Source organism: Pimephales promelas, chromosome 17, assembly GCF_988280905.1.
Source record: "Pimephales promelas chromosome 17, fPimPro1.hap1.1, whole genome shotgun sequence".
In the NCBI taxonomy this organism is placed as follows: Eukaryota; Metazoa; Chordata; class Actinopteri; order Cypriniformes; family Leuciscidae; genus Pimephales; species Pimephales promelas.
In genome coordinates, this window is record NC_142785.1 from 32,574,870 (window position 1) to 32,592,453 (window position 17,584).

The 17,584-nt window shown below is 36.8% G+C and overlaps 1 protein-coding gene across 1 annotated transcript; it reads left to right on the top strand.

Moving 5' to 3' along the window:
* Positions 1–2,303: 2,303 nt before the first annotated feature.
* Positions 2,304–17,189, top strand: hid1b (HID1 domain containing b). Its single transcript, XM_039650192.2, has 19 exons — positions 2,304–2,447; positions 3,249–3,398; positions 3,917–4,087; positions 4,530–4,646; positions 5,553–5,656; positions 5,998–6,111; positions 6,186–6,432; positions 7,570–7,626; positions 7,724–7,864; positions 9,003–9,093; positions 9,268–9,419; positions 10,282–10,360; positions 10,441–10,605; positions 11,935–12,177; positions 13,244–13,383; positions 13,470–13,550; positions 13,675–13,766; positions 15,754–15,912; positions 16,722–17,189. Exons 1-19 carry the CDS (start codon positions 2,382–2,384, stop codon positions 16,783–16,785), a joined length of 2,433 nt encoding a protein of 810 aa, XP_039506126.2. The 5' UTR covers positions 2,304–2,381; the 3' UTR covers positions 16,786–17,189.
* Positions 17,190–17,584: the final 395 nt, after the last annotated feature.

Consider the following 17,584-nt stretch of genomic DNA (forward strand, 5'->3'; position numbering starts at 1 on the left):
CTGCTTTTTTTTTTCTTCTTGTAATGAATCAAAGTAAATTTCAATTTGTTCCTATTTTGTCAACACCTAATCCTTTTGGTCCCCACTATGAAAATAGTTTTAGAATGAAAGCAACAAACGTGTTTAAAGGCTCATAAAAGTTCAACAAACTTTTTATTCCATATGAAGAGTAAACAGCAAATTTCAGAGAAAAGTGGAACAGGACAGTGACATTTAAAAAAAGAAATAGGTGAAGAGTTATAATATTTGTTTAAATGTATAAATCAATTTGAGGTTTTAATTCAGAGGTTCATGGTTTCTAGCTCAGATCAAATACTGTGTTTTGCACGTGTCCAAACAATGGAAATATTGGGAGCAATACAAACAGATTTTGGAAAAATACAAATGGAATGAAAGTTTTTTTTCCAACTTTCAATGTCAATTACGTTAACAAGACTATTCCAGTAAAGCATGTAAATGCATTTCCGAATAAAGTTTGTATCTTAAAATTATGCTTGTATTAACATAGTCCAATTAGCCAATAATTTGGAAATGTTATTGCCATCAGTTCTGCTTCTTTTGCTGACATATTTGTGACATATTATGAATTTTCAAAATAAATGTTTTTTTTTTGTTTGTTTGTTTGTTTGTTTGTTTTAAGCATTAGTCTGACTCCTGTATAGGGGAGAGCGGGGCAAAACCTTACACTTCTTGACTTTCTCCGTTTTTGTAACCCTACTTTGTGTTCAGAATATTTATTTTTTCCCCACAATAATTTCTCACATCTAATACAATAATGTGGTTTTGTTTTATTAATACAGTGCACACTTTTTCTTGATATACTCTGAAAAATTGGAAATGAATGTGACAACATGCCCCATATGTGGGGCATATTGTAAAATGTGAGGGGCACATTCTAACATGACCATATGACAGATTAAAATGTTATCTGATCTAATCAAAAAAAATGTACAAGACAAATTAAAATTTTAAATTATTAAGTTTTTCATGTAGGCCTAACAATAAAAAAAAATGAGTTTGACAACAAATATGCAAATCACCTATACACCATAGTCCAAACATTTTAATAATTTCTGAACATTGACTTTCAGTCTTTATTCACTTTTTCTCATAGTTTCTCAATAGAATTAATAAAAGTTTAGAATGGAATATCATAGTTCTAAAGGAGATCATTGTAACGCACAACACAGACGATCTGCGCAATTTAACCCCATCAAGTGTCTTCTACTGGTTAGATCACCATTAAAGAACGATCTTAACAGTTAAATAACAGATTGAAGATCAAAATTCTATCAGATTTGAATAATTTTAAATAAACACAAAAAGCAGATGAAAAATTAACATGAGTAAAAACTTTACTTTTGCTCTGGTTAAATAAATGGTAATTGGTATCTTTAAAAATATTTTATTGATTTTGGTGCCTTTTTTTTTTTTTTTGGTAAATAGGTTGTCATGCTAGCATGTGTGGAAGTATTTGAAACAAGTGTGTAACAACTAACCCCGCGTTAGGGTTAGGTTAGGTTAGGAGGGGGTGTGTCCCGCTCAGCCCTCATTGCCGCTTTTATGACCTCAGATCAGTTGAAAAACGATTTCTTTTACATCTAAACATTCTTTAAAAAAGCGAGCATTTCAAACTAATAACTATGCTGATAGTATTTCAAATACCGGATGTCTATACTTCGTTAAAAGGCCTATATTTGTAGCAAATAATGATGCAGGAAACTATGTCCACAAATACAACAGGTGGCATTTCAAGCTAAACACCTTCCAGAAAAACATATACTTACATTTGGGAGATTCCTTGTGTGTTTACAGTATGTTTGTTTTAAAAGCACAACGTTAATAATGCCACAGTGCAGACTAGAGGAATCAACAATGGTTGACGTGTATCATTCTGAGCAAACCGTAACCGTCTATTGTATTCAAAATTATAGCCTGCATACGCCTTTAAAGTAACAACTTAATATGAATTGACACTACGCTTAAGCCACACGACTTTTAAAGGGTAATCTTTGAGCAAATATGTACATTACACACGACACCCGGAAACCAACAATACTCGCATCCTGGTCAGCAACAAACGAGTCTACTATGGGTTCAAAGGGCCTCATGTATATTCATGATGTGGCGGTAAATTACCTCAGATGATCAGACTGATTGGATAAAGGATGAAATGGGCGCCAAGCAGCTGGCGAATCAACGAATCCTACCTGGCGCTCAAATATGAATACATTCTGTGATTGGATGCGCCAGCCAGATTAACGTCAACGTCCGCATGGCGTAATTAATATTCATGAGTTAGACCTTTGCTGTAGTAGGATTGGTAATTTGGCGTCGTGTTGAGCTGCGCCACAGGTGCGCGGTGGACAGATCAGAGTGAGATGGGGAATTCAGACTCCAAACTGCACTTCAGAAAAGCGGTGATTCAACTTACAACCAAAACACAGGTCAGCTTTACTTTTTATTTGACATATGTGACTTTTATGACGTTAAATGTCTGTGCAGAGTTAAAAAAAAATGTCCTTATAAACGCTGATAAAGTGTAACAGATGGAATACTATCGTTTGTTTTTCTCATAATCTCATATTGTTAAACTGGATAACGTTAAACCGTTTGAAAATGTAAGCTTTCGTTTAATATTGAATGTTAGGTTTTTAAATCCTAATTCTATAATTTTATGTCAAATGATACAAAATTATGCACATAACCGAAAGGAGAGAGAATTCGAAAATGTATAACGTTTTAGATATGACAGCTGTGTGCATTCATGCTGTTTGTGTTTTTATTACATGAACTTAGATTGATTACCTCTGCTGTTCTCCTTTAATAGTGAGTTTTTACAGGTCATGGTCATTTAGGGTTAAGCTGAGATGCTTTGTTTACATTTTCCCAGTTTTAAAAAAAAACGCCTTGTTTGTAAAGGATTTAAAATAATAATCCACATTGTCCTGTAACAAAGACTGTGAGAAAAGTATTATTAGTTTATATTTTATAAACAAATAAAAAAATATTATGTTTTAAAAAAAGAAAATTTAGAATTCAGGGCCATTCACATGCTTTGCATTTAATTTGCTTTTTCTTTTTTATAATTTGAGAATTAAAGGGCAAGATGTACTTACTGCAATGGGAAAAATATATTGTCCTCAGACAGTGTCACTAAATCCCATCTCAAAACTTTTATTGAATTGTTTTGCTTTTATTCGTTTCAACTTATGGAAATTGCCTCGTGTGTGTGATTTTTTTTCCAGCCCGTAGAGGCCTCTGATGATGTGTTCTGGGACCAGTTCTGGACTGACGTCAACTTGACGGCGCAGGATATTTTTGCTCTAGTTCCTGCCGCTGAGATCCGTGCTGTGAGAGAGGAGTCTCCGTCCAATCTGGCAACCCTCTGTTTCAAGGTCAATTTTATTAAGTAATTACTTAACAACCACTGAAAAAAAATGTTCTATATTGTATGCACGTCTGTACTATGAATCTAATTCGGATGCACTACATTCATGCATCGTTTCACTGCCATTCACAAATCCTCTCCCGTGGCCTCATGGGATATTAAAGAGTAAAAGTACTTAAAGAGTACTTTTAGCCTATTTTTTCTATGAGTTCTGTGAATTTGTACATGCTGCTTTACTTTTTGTCGCATAATGTCGCATTCGGGTCCATTTTGACCCATGTATCAACTGAGGCTTAACACATAATGTTATGCATCACTCTTATCTTTTTGTCTTTCCTATATCTCACACTTGGGGGATTTTGTTAATAATCATGACTATGCATGTAGATTAATGACCCACAGTTGTTTTTCTTCTAAAACTTGGTTAATGCAAGTAAAATAAATTATTTTTGAGAAGTCATGACTTCTTAATTTAAATGAATTTAAGAAGTAATCATTACTTTAGCTGCAATGTGTGTGTTGCAGGCAGTGGAAAGGCTCGTGTTGAACGCAAACTCGGGCTGTGTGTGTGAGAGAGACAGACAGACCGTACTGAGCTGCACTCGTCTGTTGACTCGGATTCTGCCGTACATCTTTGAGGATCCGGACTGGCGTGGTTTCTTCTGGTCCACCGTGCCAAAAGTGGGCAAGTGTGTTGTGAGTATTTCACTGAGGGATTTCTCATTGCTTTCAGTGTGATTAATAAAGTTCACCAAATGGTTGATTATGCAGTGCATCCTCCCAGAGCGTGCACGAGCTGTGCAAGCAGGTTTTAAGAAGAAACTCTGAGCTGTGTGTGTGTGTGAGTTTGTTCTCCAGTGCATTTTAATGGTCTCCTGTTACCAGCCTGAACACTGCTCTGATTGTGACTGTCTCAAAGAACGGCGGCGTATTAAATATCATGTGATTAAAGAGATGAAGGGAGCAGAATGAGTGTATTGAGGATGTGATTGTGTGTGTATGAAACTCTTCAGAAAGCCAATAGCTCCTAAAGCACTGGTCAGGCAAGCTCGTGTGGAAAAAACCCCCAAAAAACATGAATTTACTGCGTTTGTGAGTAAAAGCATGAGTTTTAGACTGACAGATTTTGCTGGCGCAGGATGAAGGCGATGACGACGAGTCCACCCGGCCGTTGGCGGAGTCTCTCCTCACCGCTGTATCTGACCTGCTCTTCTGTCCAGACTTCACTGTGGAGAGCCACTGCAGGACCACTGCGGTAAAACCCTCTCCGTCTCCATCATCATTACTTATTCTGGCCAGGAACCTCCTGCTAAGACAGAAAGAGACACTCAGATGCATGATGTAGAAGTGGCCGGCTGCAGTTTATGTTTTAATAATAATACTGTAAAAAAATTAAATTCTAATTTTAATTTAAATTAAAACAAAAAAATTAAATTTAAATTATTTTAAATAAGAATGGCAAGGCAGTCTCCAAAATTGCACAGACAACACTAAAGAAATCTGCAGAAAATTGTCTAAGTTGACATTTAGATTTTATCTGTTTGGCAGATTTGCTTTTATCCAAAGCAACTTAGACTGAATTTAGTGTAAAGATTTTATCAGCATTTTTGTTTTCTGTGTGATTCAGCAGAACCGTTTTTCGCATTAAATATTAACATGAAGTCCCCCTGAGATTTTAAGTTAGTAGTTCAATAATTTGACCATGCATTCACATTTTCACGATTATCTAATATCACATGATTTGTAAATTTAAAAAAATCAATAATTAATACTGGTTTTTACAAAATTTTAGTCATATTATTATTTTATTATTATTATTATTATTATTATTAAAACATGATTATTATATATTTTATTATTATTATATAATACTATTTTAGCATTTTTTTAAATTATTATTTGTATATTAAAAGATTTGAGATTGATGAGCGTTTTATGCCAGACAACAATAGATCTGCTTTTTGATGTGTAGTTTACTAGAAGATAGCAAGTATCTCATAATTACATCAATGGTATTGGTCTTTGTCAAACCCAATAATTAGATTCCCTCAGACGTGCTCAGTGTTTCAGAGTAAATCCTACACCTATTTGTTTCAATGTATATCCTCAGACTCTCTCTATAATGTATATGTTTATAAATGTGTATATAATGTGTGTGTAGGATGGTGCTGATATCCAGTCTATAGACAGCTGTGAGTTGATCTGGGAAGCTGGCGTTGGCTTTGCTCAGACTCCGCCTCTCAATCACACATATGATTCCAACAGGTCAGAGATCTGAACACCATTCTGCCCATCAAGTCTGTAAAAAATACAGTAAAAACAATAATATTGTGAACTATTATTACAATTTTAAGCTGTAATGTATTCCTGTGATCAAAGCATCATTACTCCACTCTTTAGTGTCACATTATCCTTCAGAAATCACTCTAATATGGTGATCTGATGCTTATTATCAATGCTTTTTTTATATATTTTTGTGGAAACAGTGATGCATTTTTTTATTCTGGATTAATTGATAAATAGAGCGTTCAAAATAACAATCCTTTTTATTTATTATTTTATTTTATTCATTAAATTACCCCTCTCTGTTTCTCTCTCTCTCTCAGGGCAGAGTTATTGAAGCTTTTATTGACATGTTTCTCTGAAGAAATGTATCAGTGTCCATCTGACACGCACGTGCTCAACCCATGGGTCTCGTTCTTTTGCTCTAGAGAGAACCGGTAACCACATCCGTGCTCATTTATTCTCACTGTTTGTCCTACATCACGATTAAAGTGTGCTCTCTCTGTCTCAGACACGCGCTGCCGCTCTTCACCTCTCTTCTTAACGTGGTGTGTGCGTATGATCCTGTCGGGTACGGTGTCCCGTACAATCACCTGATGTTCTCTGACCAGCGGGGGGCGCTAGCTGAGCTGGCCCTGCAGACTCTGATCGTCTCGTTGGACCAAGAGCTTGCGGATGGCACTAACACAAACGCCAGCCTGAACACTGACACCGGCTCTGCCGATTACAACAAGAACACAACGACTGAAGGATGCAAGGTAGCGACACACACGAGTGCTATGGCTGTGTTCAGAACAGCATGCTAGTATGTGTGATGGATGAAATATCAATTTATGTTGTTGTGTATAGTATGTGAATTTCCTGTATGTGTGGATAATGATCTTCTACATTTGTTAAAGCAATGCGTAGTGTACCATTAGCCCTCTAACGTTCAAGAATTTCATGCTGACGAGTAATTGTCATACAAATAATTGCGATTTCTGATTTTTATTCGTCTCATAAAGCATTTTTACTTGGAAATTCTACAATAAATTATAAACATTATAAAAAATGAACAAAATAGACCATTTAAAGCTCTGAAAATTACAATATCCTACATTATAATATAATGCAGTCTGATTATTAAACCCACAAACCTTAATTTCGTATGGAGGAAGACCTTTGACTATCTTTAAGTGATTTTATTTTATGATATTCTTTGGCAAAATGTGATTGAAATTTAAACTGCACAATTATTGTAGTTCTCTCAAATGATTGTTATTTGATCAAATGTCCAAAATCAAATGATTAATCAGTAATTGTGACAGGCCTACATGCCACATCAAATCAAATCAAATGTATTTGTACAGCGTTTTTCTCAATGCACATTGTTTCAAAGCAGGTTTACTGCAAATCATGATATTAATGTTTGTGATATCTTCATGCCTTGATAATATTAGTCCTTTTTAAAACAATAAAAGCAATTAAGCAGTTAAAAATTTACTAAAAATTGTACAGTATATCCCTCACAGTGCAGTTCACTGTCTTTGAGGCAATACAATGCTAATGTCAATTTTGATGACTTTCTCAGAAGAAAATATGTCAAATTAAATGCAAAATAACTAATAGCAGCCACTCGATGAATTAAAACATGCGGTAAACTGTAAGCACAAACTGTAGTAAATACAAATATCTATTAAAAAATTCAGTGCTGCATAAAACAGTTATTGTTGGTATCCTAAATCTAATGTGAACATATTCACGTTAATTTTAACGAAACAAAGCATGTGATCCCCAAGAATGCTGTCTAAGCGCCCTGATGGGTTTTAAAAGACAGCATGTGTTGGGTATTATGATAGTTGAGTATATCAAATGCTGCGATTGAGGATCAGATTTAACTTGATGAAATGTTTCAGGCAACAAGAGGCGAAAACCTGTTTGTAAATTACCTGTCTCGAATTCATAGAGAAGAGGTGAGACGTGTAAACACTTCACAATCCCACCTTACAAATGATCAGTATTCTCTCACATTACCTTTATAATAATAATAATGCTTTTTTTTGCCTGTAGGATTTTCATTTCATCTTGCGAGGAGTCGGCCGGCTGCTCAACAACCCCCTGATGCAGACGTACCTGCCCCATTCCTGCAAGAAGATCCAGTTTGATCAGGAGCTGCTTGTGCTTTTCTGGAAACTCTGTGACCTCAACAAGGTGCCGCCGTCATTTAGATTTATTCATTTAGCTGACGCTTTTAGCTGACTGACAGTTGCTATATATGTCAGAGGTCGCACGCCTCTGGAGCAACTAGGGGTTAAAGGAGTAGTTCGCTTTTTAAAAAACTTTTGCTGATAATTTACTCACCCGCATGTCATCCAAGATGTCCATGTCATTCTTTCTTCAGTCGAAAAGAAATGAAGGTTTTTGATGAAAACATTCCAGGATTTTCTCCATATAATGGACTTCAATGGGGTCCAAACGGTTCAAGGTCCAAATGAGAGTTTCAGTGCAGCTTCAAACGACACCAGACGATGAATAAGGGTCTTATCTAGCGAAACGAGCGCACATTTAAAAAAAAAAAAAATTTAAATGAAGTTTTATAAGCACAAATGCTCGCCTTGCTCGACTCTCCTGTTGGAACTCGTTCATCAAAATGAATAAATCTCTTTTCGAGTCATTTGGTTCATTCAACGAATGAAATGGACAAATGACTCGAAAAAAGATTTGTTCATTTTTATGAACGAGTTCGAACAGGAGAGTCATGAACGCGCATCACAGAACAGAGCAAGGCGAGCATTTGAGCTTATAAAACATAAACCTTTTTATTTATTTTTTAAATGAGTGATCATTTCACTAGATAAGACCCTTATTCATCGTCTGGTGTCGTTTAAAGCCCTTTGAAGCTGCACTGAAACTCTCATTTGGACCCCATTGAAGTCCATTATATGGAGAAAATCCTGGAATGTTTTCGTCAAAAACCTTCATTTCTTTTCGACTGAAGAAAGAAAGACGTGGACATCTTGACTTGGATGACATGGGGGTGAGTAAATCATCAGCAAAAGATTTTTTAAAAGTGAACTACACCTTTAAGTGTCTTGCTCAGGCACACAGTGGATTCGATCCCGAGTCTCACACACCAAAGGCATGTGTCTTAAAATAGATTTTAATTTATAAAACGAATTGGTATAAAAATGCAAGACTACTGACACGGCATGGCTTTGCTCTGTTCTTCAGAAGTTATTTTACATTTAATATGCATACAATTTACATTATATTCAGCTCTGTGCTTCCAGCAACTGCATGTATATTCCTGTACAGTGTAGACGTTGACGTTTCTTCATCTGTGTTTCAGAAGTTCCTCTTCTACGTGTTGAAGAGCAGTGATGTGCTGGATATTCTGGTGCCAATTCTGTTCTATCTGAATGACGCTCGTGCCAATCAGTGTGAGTGTCCGGTGTTACCCTTCTACTGTACATTGAGAGACACTTTGTTAAATAATATGATCAATTGAAAAAATCACAAGTATTTTGTTTCTGATCTATTAAAATGTATTATCCATTTTTAAGTGGTGTCTTATTTTATAAAGTGTGGATGTGTAAATGTGAGTGTGTTTGCAGCACGTGTCGGTCTGGTGCATATCGGCGTGTTCATCCTGTTGCTGTTGAGCGGAGAGAGGAACTTCGGGGTGCGTCTGAATAAGCCGTACTGTGTGCGTGTCCCGATGGATATTTCAGTGTTCGCTGGGACTCACGCCGACCTGCTGATAGTGGTGAGATAAACACACACATGCATCTGCCAATACGCTTTAAAAGCCACAAATTAAAACAATAAAAGCATCATAACATTAGGCACTTTTTTTCAACGTTAACTCTCAAATCTCCTTTGAACATGCATTTTAAAACTTAGTGCATCATGATTATTTCTAAGAAGTGCATCCTTGATGAATAGAAGATAAGCTAATGAGATTGAAATATAGAGAGCCTAAGTCCCGCCCCTCCGCTTCCGGCTCATGGGACCTTATTTCGGAAAAAATATGTATGGTAGTCAATGGCGAGAGACAACTTATCTTTTTATTCCGTCTGAACTATGCCCTCAATTACACATATGATGTTTGTCAATTTAAAAGATAATTCTGAAAGTCAAAAACGTCGCAGTTTGTCATACAACAGAAGGGTAACATTTAGTTTTACGTGAAAATCGCTCAATGAACTACATCTCCCAGGAAGTGAAACGAGATCCGCTGCTCATGTGTGTGTGCAGTCTTGTACAAACCACTCGTAACATTACGATTATAACGTAAGACTGTAGAAACAATGACGGACATTATTAGCTTCAGTAAAGTTAGCTTCATTCATTGAGAGAAAATGTGCGCCTTTGGGGTTTGTAGTCTTTGTAATTACGTATTTTCACAGTCTTATACCTCAACGGTTTTACATCAAACTGCGACTTTCTTTACTTTAAAATGTATCTTTTAAATTGACAAACATCACAATTCAAACGAGAGCAAAATATTTGTTGTCTCTCGCCATTGACTACCATACAATATTTTTCCGAAATAAGGTCCCATGATGGTCGACCGGAAGGGGAGGGGCTTAGGCTCTCTATAAATCAGTTCTTCCTTTGATTGACAGGTTTTCCATAAGATCATCACCAGTGGGCATCAGCGATTGCAGCCCCTGTATGATTGTCTTCTCACTGTTATAGTCAACGGTAAGTGCGTTTGCTCAGAGAAAAGAGCATGTTTTGAGAGCGTTTTATTTCCTGATGGGTCGTTGCTGTTGTCGTTTCAGTGTCTCCTTACCTGAAAAGTCTGTCTATGGTAGCGGCCAACAAACTACTACACCTGCTGGAGGTTTTCTCCAACCCCTGGTTCCTGTTCTTCTCTCCTGCTAACCACCACCTGGTTTTCTTCTTGCTAGAAGTTTTTAACAACGTCATCCAGTACCAGTTCGATGGTGAGAGTTTGAAGCAGTCTGCACAGTTCTGCATTTAAAGGAGTAGTTCACTTTTAAAAAAACTTTTGCTGATAATTTACTCGCCCCCATGTCATCCAAGATGTCCATGTCTTTCTTTCTTCAGTCGAAAAGAAATGAAGGTTTTTGATGAAAACATTCCAGGGTTTTTCTCCATATAATGGACTTCAATGGGGTCCAAACGGCTCAAGGTCCAAAGAAACTTTCAGTACAAACTGCAAACTTGTTCAAAGGGCTTTAAACGATTCCAGACGATGAATAAGGGTCTATCAAGCGAAACAATCAGTCATTTAAAAAATAAATAACAAAGTTTAAGTTTTATAAGCTCAAACGCTCGCCTTCTGTAACGCACTCCTGTTCGAACTCGTTCATCAAAATGAACAAATCTTCTTCCGAGTCATTTGGTTCATTCGGCGAAAGAAACGAACGAATTGATTCGGAAAAAGATTTGTTCATTTTGTTGAACGAGTTCGAACAGGAGTGCGTTACAGAAGGCGAGCGTTTGAGCTTATAAAACTTAAACCTTGTTATTTATTTATAAAACAAGCGCTCGTTTCGCTTGATAAGACCCTTATTCATCGTCTGGAATCATTTAAAGCCCTTTGAACAAGTTTGCAGTTTGTACTGAAAGTTTCTTTGGACCTTGAACTGTTTGGTCCCCATTGAAGTCCATTATATGGAGAAAATCCTGGAATAGTTTCATTAAAAACCTTAATTTCTTTTCAACTGAAGAAAGAAAGACATGGACATCTTGGATGACATGGGGGATATGAGCATGAGCATACTCCTTTAAATGACTAACAACATTAAAAAAGCGGAAGTGACTAAAGTTGAATAATTTAATGCAAATCATTTTAGCAGATAGCATGCTTTCTTTGGTACACCATGCTTAAAAAAAGTAACGTTCAGCAGATGCATTTCTAACTTGAATGTGCGAGTCTTCATAGTCATTTTTTTCAAGTTTATTTTACTTGTACATGTTTTGCTTCTTCATATTGCAAAATAGTTTTACCATTTACTGCACTTTTCTTCTAAATCAGAAGTCAAGTCATCTTTTATTTCTACAGTGCTTTGTACAATACTGTTCCAAAGCAGCTTCACGGTAATAAACAGGAAAATAACAGAAAATGAGTCAAATTAAATTTCTGCTGTAAAGACAATAGTGTCATAATTCACAGTGTCAATAAATCTCACAGATTTTCATAGATCGCTTCTTCAATGTTGCAAAATGGATGAACAGAATGACATTATTAAGGAGAATGTGTTCAAAATTTTGATTTTAATTTACATCTCATCCATCTGTATGATCAGGTAACTTTAACCTGGTGTACGGCATCATCCGCAAGCGCAACCTCTTCCACGCGCTGGCTAACCTGCCCACCGACGCCGGCTCAATCCAGAAAGCTCTGCGAAGGAAAAGCAGGAGCAACAGCATCCATAATGCCGTCTTCATGGAGACCAACAGCCCCCACAGCGCCACCTGCAGTGAGAAGCCATATAAAACCACACCGGTTCAAACGGCCACACTGAACGCAAGCTTGAAGGCCATGCCACGTACGAAACACACTCTCTCTATATGTATACACACACTTGCACCATGAATCACCATGTTTTTGTCAACCTCGAATGACCGTTAACCCTCTGGGGTTGTTCGTTTCAGAGTCACACTCGGGGTGTTCGGGTCCAAATGGACCCAAAGGGCGGGATTCATATTTAAAAAAACAAAAATCATGATTTTTTTTTTTTTTTACTCGTTTTTTTATAATATTTTTTCTTTTCTTTTTTGGTGTTTTGAGAATTTCAAAAATAAAAAAAAATTATAATTAGTATTAATGCAATAATTATGACAAAATTCCCCCCCATTGAACATAATTGAAAAAAAAAAAATTTTAAATATTTTTTTTAATTTTTTTTAAAAGCTGTATTTCATTTTAGAGTCAAGCCTAGGCCTCATAAAAGCAATTTTTGAAATGAGATGGATGCCATCTGGTGGACAAACTGAGCATTTTAAAAATGCAAAACACATGTATAATCTGAATTTTTTTGGTGTGTTTGTGTACAAAAGTGTGTTTGTGTGTGTGTGTGTCTGGATGTGTCTGTTTTGCACTCTTGATGTTTTATAGATTCACCCCTTCACTGTTGTGTGCTTTTTTCAAGATCGTTGCTGATTTGTAGATTGTACGCACAAAAAAAACTCAGTATTTTCACATTTTTGCCAATTTCCCATTCATTTTCCATGTGGGTCCATTTGGACCCGAACACCCCAAGTGTGACTATTTTTTTTACAACCACTTAGACTACTCACATCCTGTCCCCAATTTTTTGGGGTCTTCAAATACCAAATATCAACAAAGTCACCAAATTTCGGACCATTCCAAAGAAGCTGTGATTTTTAAAAAAATTGTATTTAAATTCTTCGGGTCCATTTGGGCCGAACAACCCCAGAGGGTTAAACACATTTTACTGCGCTTCATTGTTTTCAAAAGTAAATCGACATACTATGAATGTATCGAATGTATTTGAGTTAGTCAATTTTCAAGTTTTGTTACTTGTATGACTAGCTGAAGATATCCTTACTGATGAGATGGCATAAAATTACAGTTGGTTCATTATGTTGCAGGCATCGACAAACTAACTGAAGCGTCGCAGGTTTCTGAGGACGGATCCACGCTGTTACCGCAGAACAGTGACTCGCCTCTCAGCCAATCAGAGCGCAGCTCGGAGACACCAGTCCGAGACGCTTCAGGTGAAGATGACAAGGTACTGCATCACTCGATGACCTGGCATTTAATGTGTTTATTTGTTCTGTTTATATCAATAAATATATTATTTTTTAATTAATTTAGAATTCGTTAAGTGAGGATGGTGATCTGAAGAGTCTGAAAAGCGTGTCGTCGTCTTTAGACTGGACTCCGGCTCCGGACTGGGTGAGTCATGAAGCCTCAGCTGTAGACCAGTTCTTGTGAGGACCTCGTGTACACTTCAGTATTTGTGAACATTTTCCTCTCCGAAACACTCACTCACATCCAGTGTGTTCCTGCTCTCTGTCAGGTCCTCTCCTGGAAGAGTAAACTTCCTCTGCAGACTATAATGAGACTCCTGCAGGTGCTGGTGCCTCAGGTGGAGAAAATCTGCATAGACAGGTGTGAGACACACACACACACACACACACACACACAATCACAGACTCACTCACATACATACTGTCTCACACAGAATCACACACAAACACACACAGACACACCTACAATCAGACTCACGCACACGCACACACTCTCACAAACACACACTCTCTCTCACTCACTCACTCACTCACTCACACACACACACACACACACATACATACACTCAGACTCACACTCTCTCTCTCTCTCTCTCTCTCTCTCTCTCTCCCTCTCACACACACACACACACACACACACACACACAGACTCACTCACATACATACTGTCTCACACAGAATCACACACAAACACACAGACACACCTACAATCAGACTCACGCACACACTCTCACAAACACACACTCTCTCTCTCTCACTCACTCACTCACTCACTCACTCACACACACACACACACACACATACATACACTCAGACTCACACTCTCTCTCTCTCTCTCTCTCTCTCTCTCTCCCTCTCACACATACACACACTCACACACACAACCATACTTTCACTCTCACACACACACACACACACACACACACATACTCACACATACACAGACTCGCTCACACACATACTCTGACACATACACACACAGACTCACACACTCTCCCTCTCGCACACAAACACACACATACTCGCATACTCGCACACACATACACCCAGACTCACACTCTCTCTCTCTCTCTCCCGCTCACACATACACACACTTACTCACACAACCATACTCTCTCACACACACACACACACACACACACACATGCACACACACTCTCACACATACACACAGACTCGCTCACACATACACACACTCACACACATAGTCTGACACATACACACGCAGACTCACACACACTCCCTCTCACACACAAACACACACACACACACACACACACACAGACTTGCGCACACAAACACATACTCACACACACATACACTCAGACTCACACTCTTCTCTCTCTCTCTCTCCCTCTCACACACACTCACACATACTCACACACATACACACAGACTCACACACACACACAATCAGACTCCGACACATGCACACACACACACACACATACTCAAACACACATACACTCAGACTCACACTCTCTCTCTCTCCCTCTCACACACACTCACACATACACACACTCACTCACTCACACACACATACTCTCACTCACACACATACACAAATGCACACATACTCTCATACATACACACAGACTCACACACACACAATCAGACTCAGACACATGCACACACACACATACTCAAACACACATACACTCAGACTCACACACTCTCTCTCTCTCTCCCTCTCACACACACTCTCACACATACACATACTCACTCAGTTACTCACACAAACACATACGCACTCACACTCAGGCACACATACACACACACTCACACACATATACATGTATATATGAAGAGTTCAGATGCAAAAGCCTCTAAATCCCATTTGAAATTTTCTTCTTTAATGATGATTTTTATCAAACTTGTATATTTAAGTTCAGTAATTTCACTTAAATAACAATTAATAGATAATTATCATTGCCATTTAAGTGAAATTAATGAACTTAAATATAAAAGCTTGATAAAAATCATCATTAAAGAAGAAAATTTCAAATGGCATTTAGAGGCTTTTGCATCTGAACTCTTCATATGTATATATATACACACACACACATCATGATCTCCAGCATGATGTTCCATAAATCATCATACATTTATTTAATAGATGTTATATAAATAGTGCAGAATCTGATATATTGCTTCCATTTACATCATGTATTTTGATGTTTCACAGTCCTATAGCTGGGGTTAAAGAACAGATGCTCTCAGATGTGATCTCATTATAGTGGCATTTAACCAGAACCCCATTGATTGGGGACGATGGCAGCAGAAGTGCTGAAATGCTGACTTTTGGCCTTCAGCAACCGTCTTAACTGAGACTCTTGTTGTTCCCGCAGAGGTTTGACGGACGAGTCTGAGATCCTGCAGTTCCTCCAGCACGGGACTCTGGTGGGTTTGCTGCCGGTTCCTCATCCCATCCTCATCCGCAAGTACCAGGCCAACGAGGGCACGGCTCTGTGGTTCCGCACCTACATGTGGGGCATCATCTACTTACGGTGAGCTCTCCGTCTCCCTCTACAGGACACACACGGAATCAAAAAGCATGAATACAAACTCCATTTCATTTAATATAATCTACTATTATATATTTTTTTTGTGCTGTGCAATGATTAATCACATCCAAAATAAAAGTTTGTTTACATAATATATGTGTGTGTAGTGTGTATAATTATTTTGAATGTATAAATACACACATATGCATGTATATATGGAAGAATTATATTTATATTAGTGCTGTGCAAAAATTAATTGCGATTAATCGCATCCAAAATAAAAGTCTGTGTTTACATAATATATTTGTGTGTGCTGTATGTAATTATTTTGTATATATAAGTACACACACATGCATGTATATATTTAAGAAAATGTGTTATTCATATATAAAATATTTATATTTATATAATATAGATTATGTTTTTATATATATATATATATATACAGAATTTAAGTGCAAATAATTCTTAAATATATACATGCATGCATAGGTATTTATATATACAAAATAATTATATACAGCACACACAAATATATTATGTAAACACAGACTTTTATTTTGGATGCGATTAATCGCAATTAATTTTTGCACAGCCCTAATTTATATATAATATATACAAATATTTCTTAAATATATACATGCATGTGTGTGTATTTATATATACAAAATAATTATACACACTACACACACATATATATATTATGTAAATACAAACTTTTATTTTGGATGCGATTAATCGTTGCATAGCCCTAACTTTTGTGATGTTTTGAATAATAAAACATAATAAAAGTCTCTTTTTTCTTGTTTTAGTAACGTGGATCCTCCTGTTTGGTACGACACTGATGTCAAGCTGTTTGAGATCCAGAGAATTTAATCAAATCAAGAGAATCGACTCAACTGAACCAAACTAAACACTCAGAACCAATAATTTAACTTCACATTATCTCTCCAGAATTAAATTCAATGCAGTCTATGATTTAGTTTATTGTGATGTACAGTATATAGGAGTGAATGAACAGATGCTGCTGATTATTTTTGACACCGTTTCATTTTCCGCTGTGAGTCGATCCATGAGACCGGACACACACAACCCTCAGATCCCTGACCTCGTGAGCGTGTGAGAGGAGTGTGTGTTTAGATTGGGGTTTTTTTTGTTATTTTTACTGTAATAGTGATCTGTGTGTAAATGAACTCTGTATATAAACTGAAGCAAAAAAAAATAATGCTGGGAAACCTGAATGCTGCAAATGTAGAAATACTATAAAAGCTTTCTTTACAGCCATTTGGTCCTGTTTATTGTTTGCAAATCGAATATATGTCAGAAACCTGATCAAATTAGTATGGAACAGAATATTATATAATCTAATATGCATTTTTATATCTCTCTTAATGATACAGGATATTTAATGGGGGAAAAGATTAATGAGACTTTAAAAAGTGTCTCTTAGATCATTTCAGAGGCAGAGCGAGTTAAACTTAAAAGCTTACAGTAAAATCCAGGGGAAAAGATTTTATAAAATGTCATATTTATTTAAATAATATAAAAGTGACAAAGTAGCTATTTCTAACATTGCAAAGTGTCCTTTTGCACTGGGTGTGCAGGTTATTTACTAATTGGCATTCGTGTCAAATCGTGCATCAATATGGATTATTCTCCTAATGGTTATTTAACA

Excerpts from the sequence above, each read along its gene's own strand:
- hid1b (XM_039650192.2), top strand. The coding sequence starts at position 2,382 with ATGGGGAATTCAGACTCCAAACTGCACTTCAGAAAAGCGGTGATTCAA. Across the intron at positions 9,094-9,267 it reads TGACGCTCGTGCCAATCAGT|CACGTGTCGGTCTGGTGCAT; the intron begins GTGAGTGTCCGG and ends GTGTGTTTGCAG. Across the intron at positions 13,767-15,753 it reads GAGAAAATCTGCATAGACAG|AGGTTTGACGGACGAGTCTG; the intron begins GTGTGAGACACA and ends TTGTTCCCGCAG.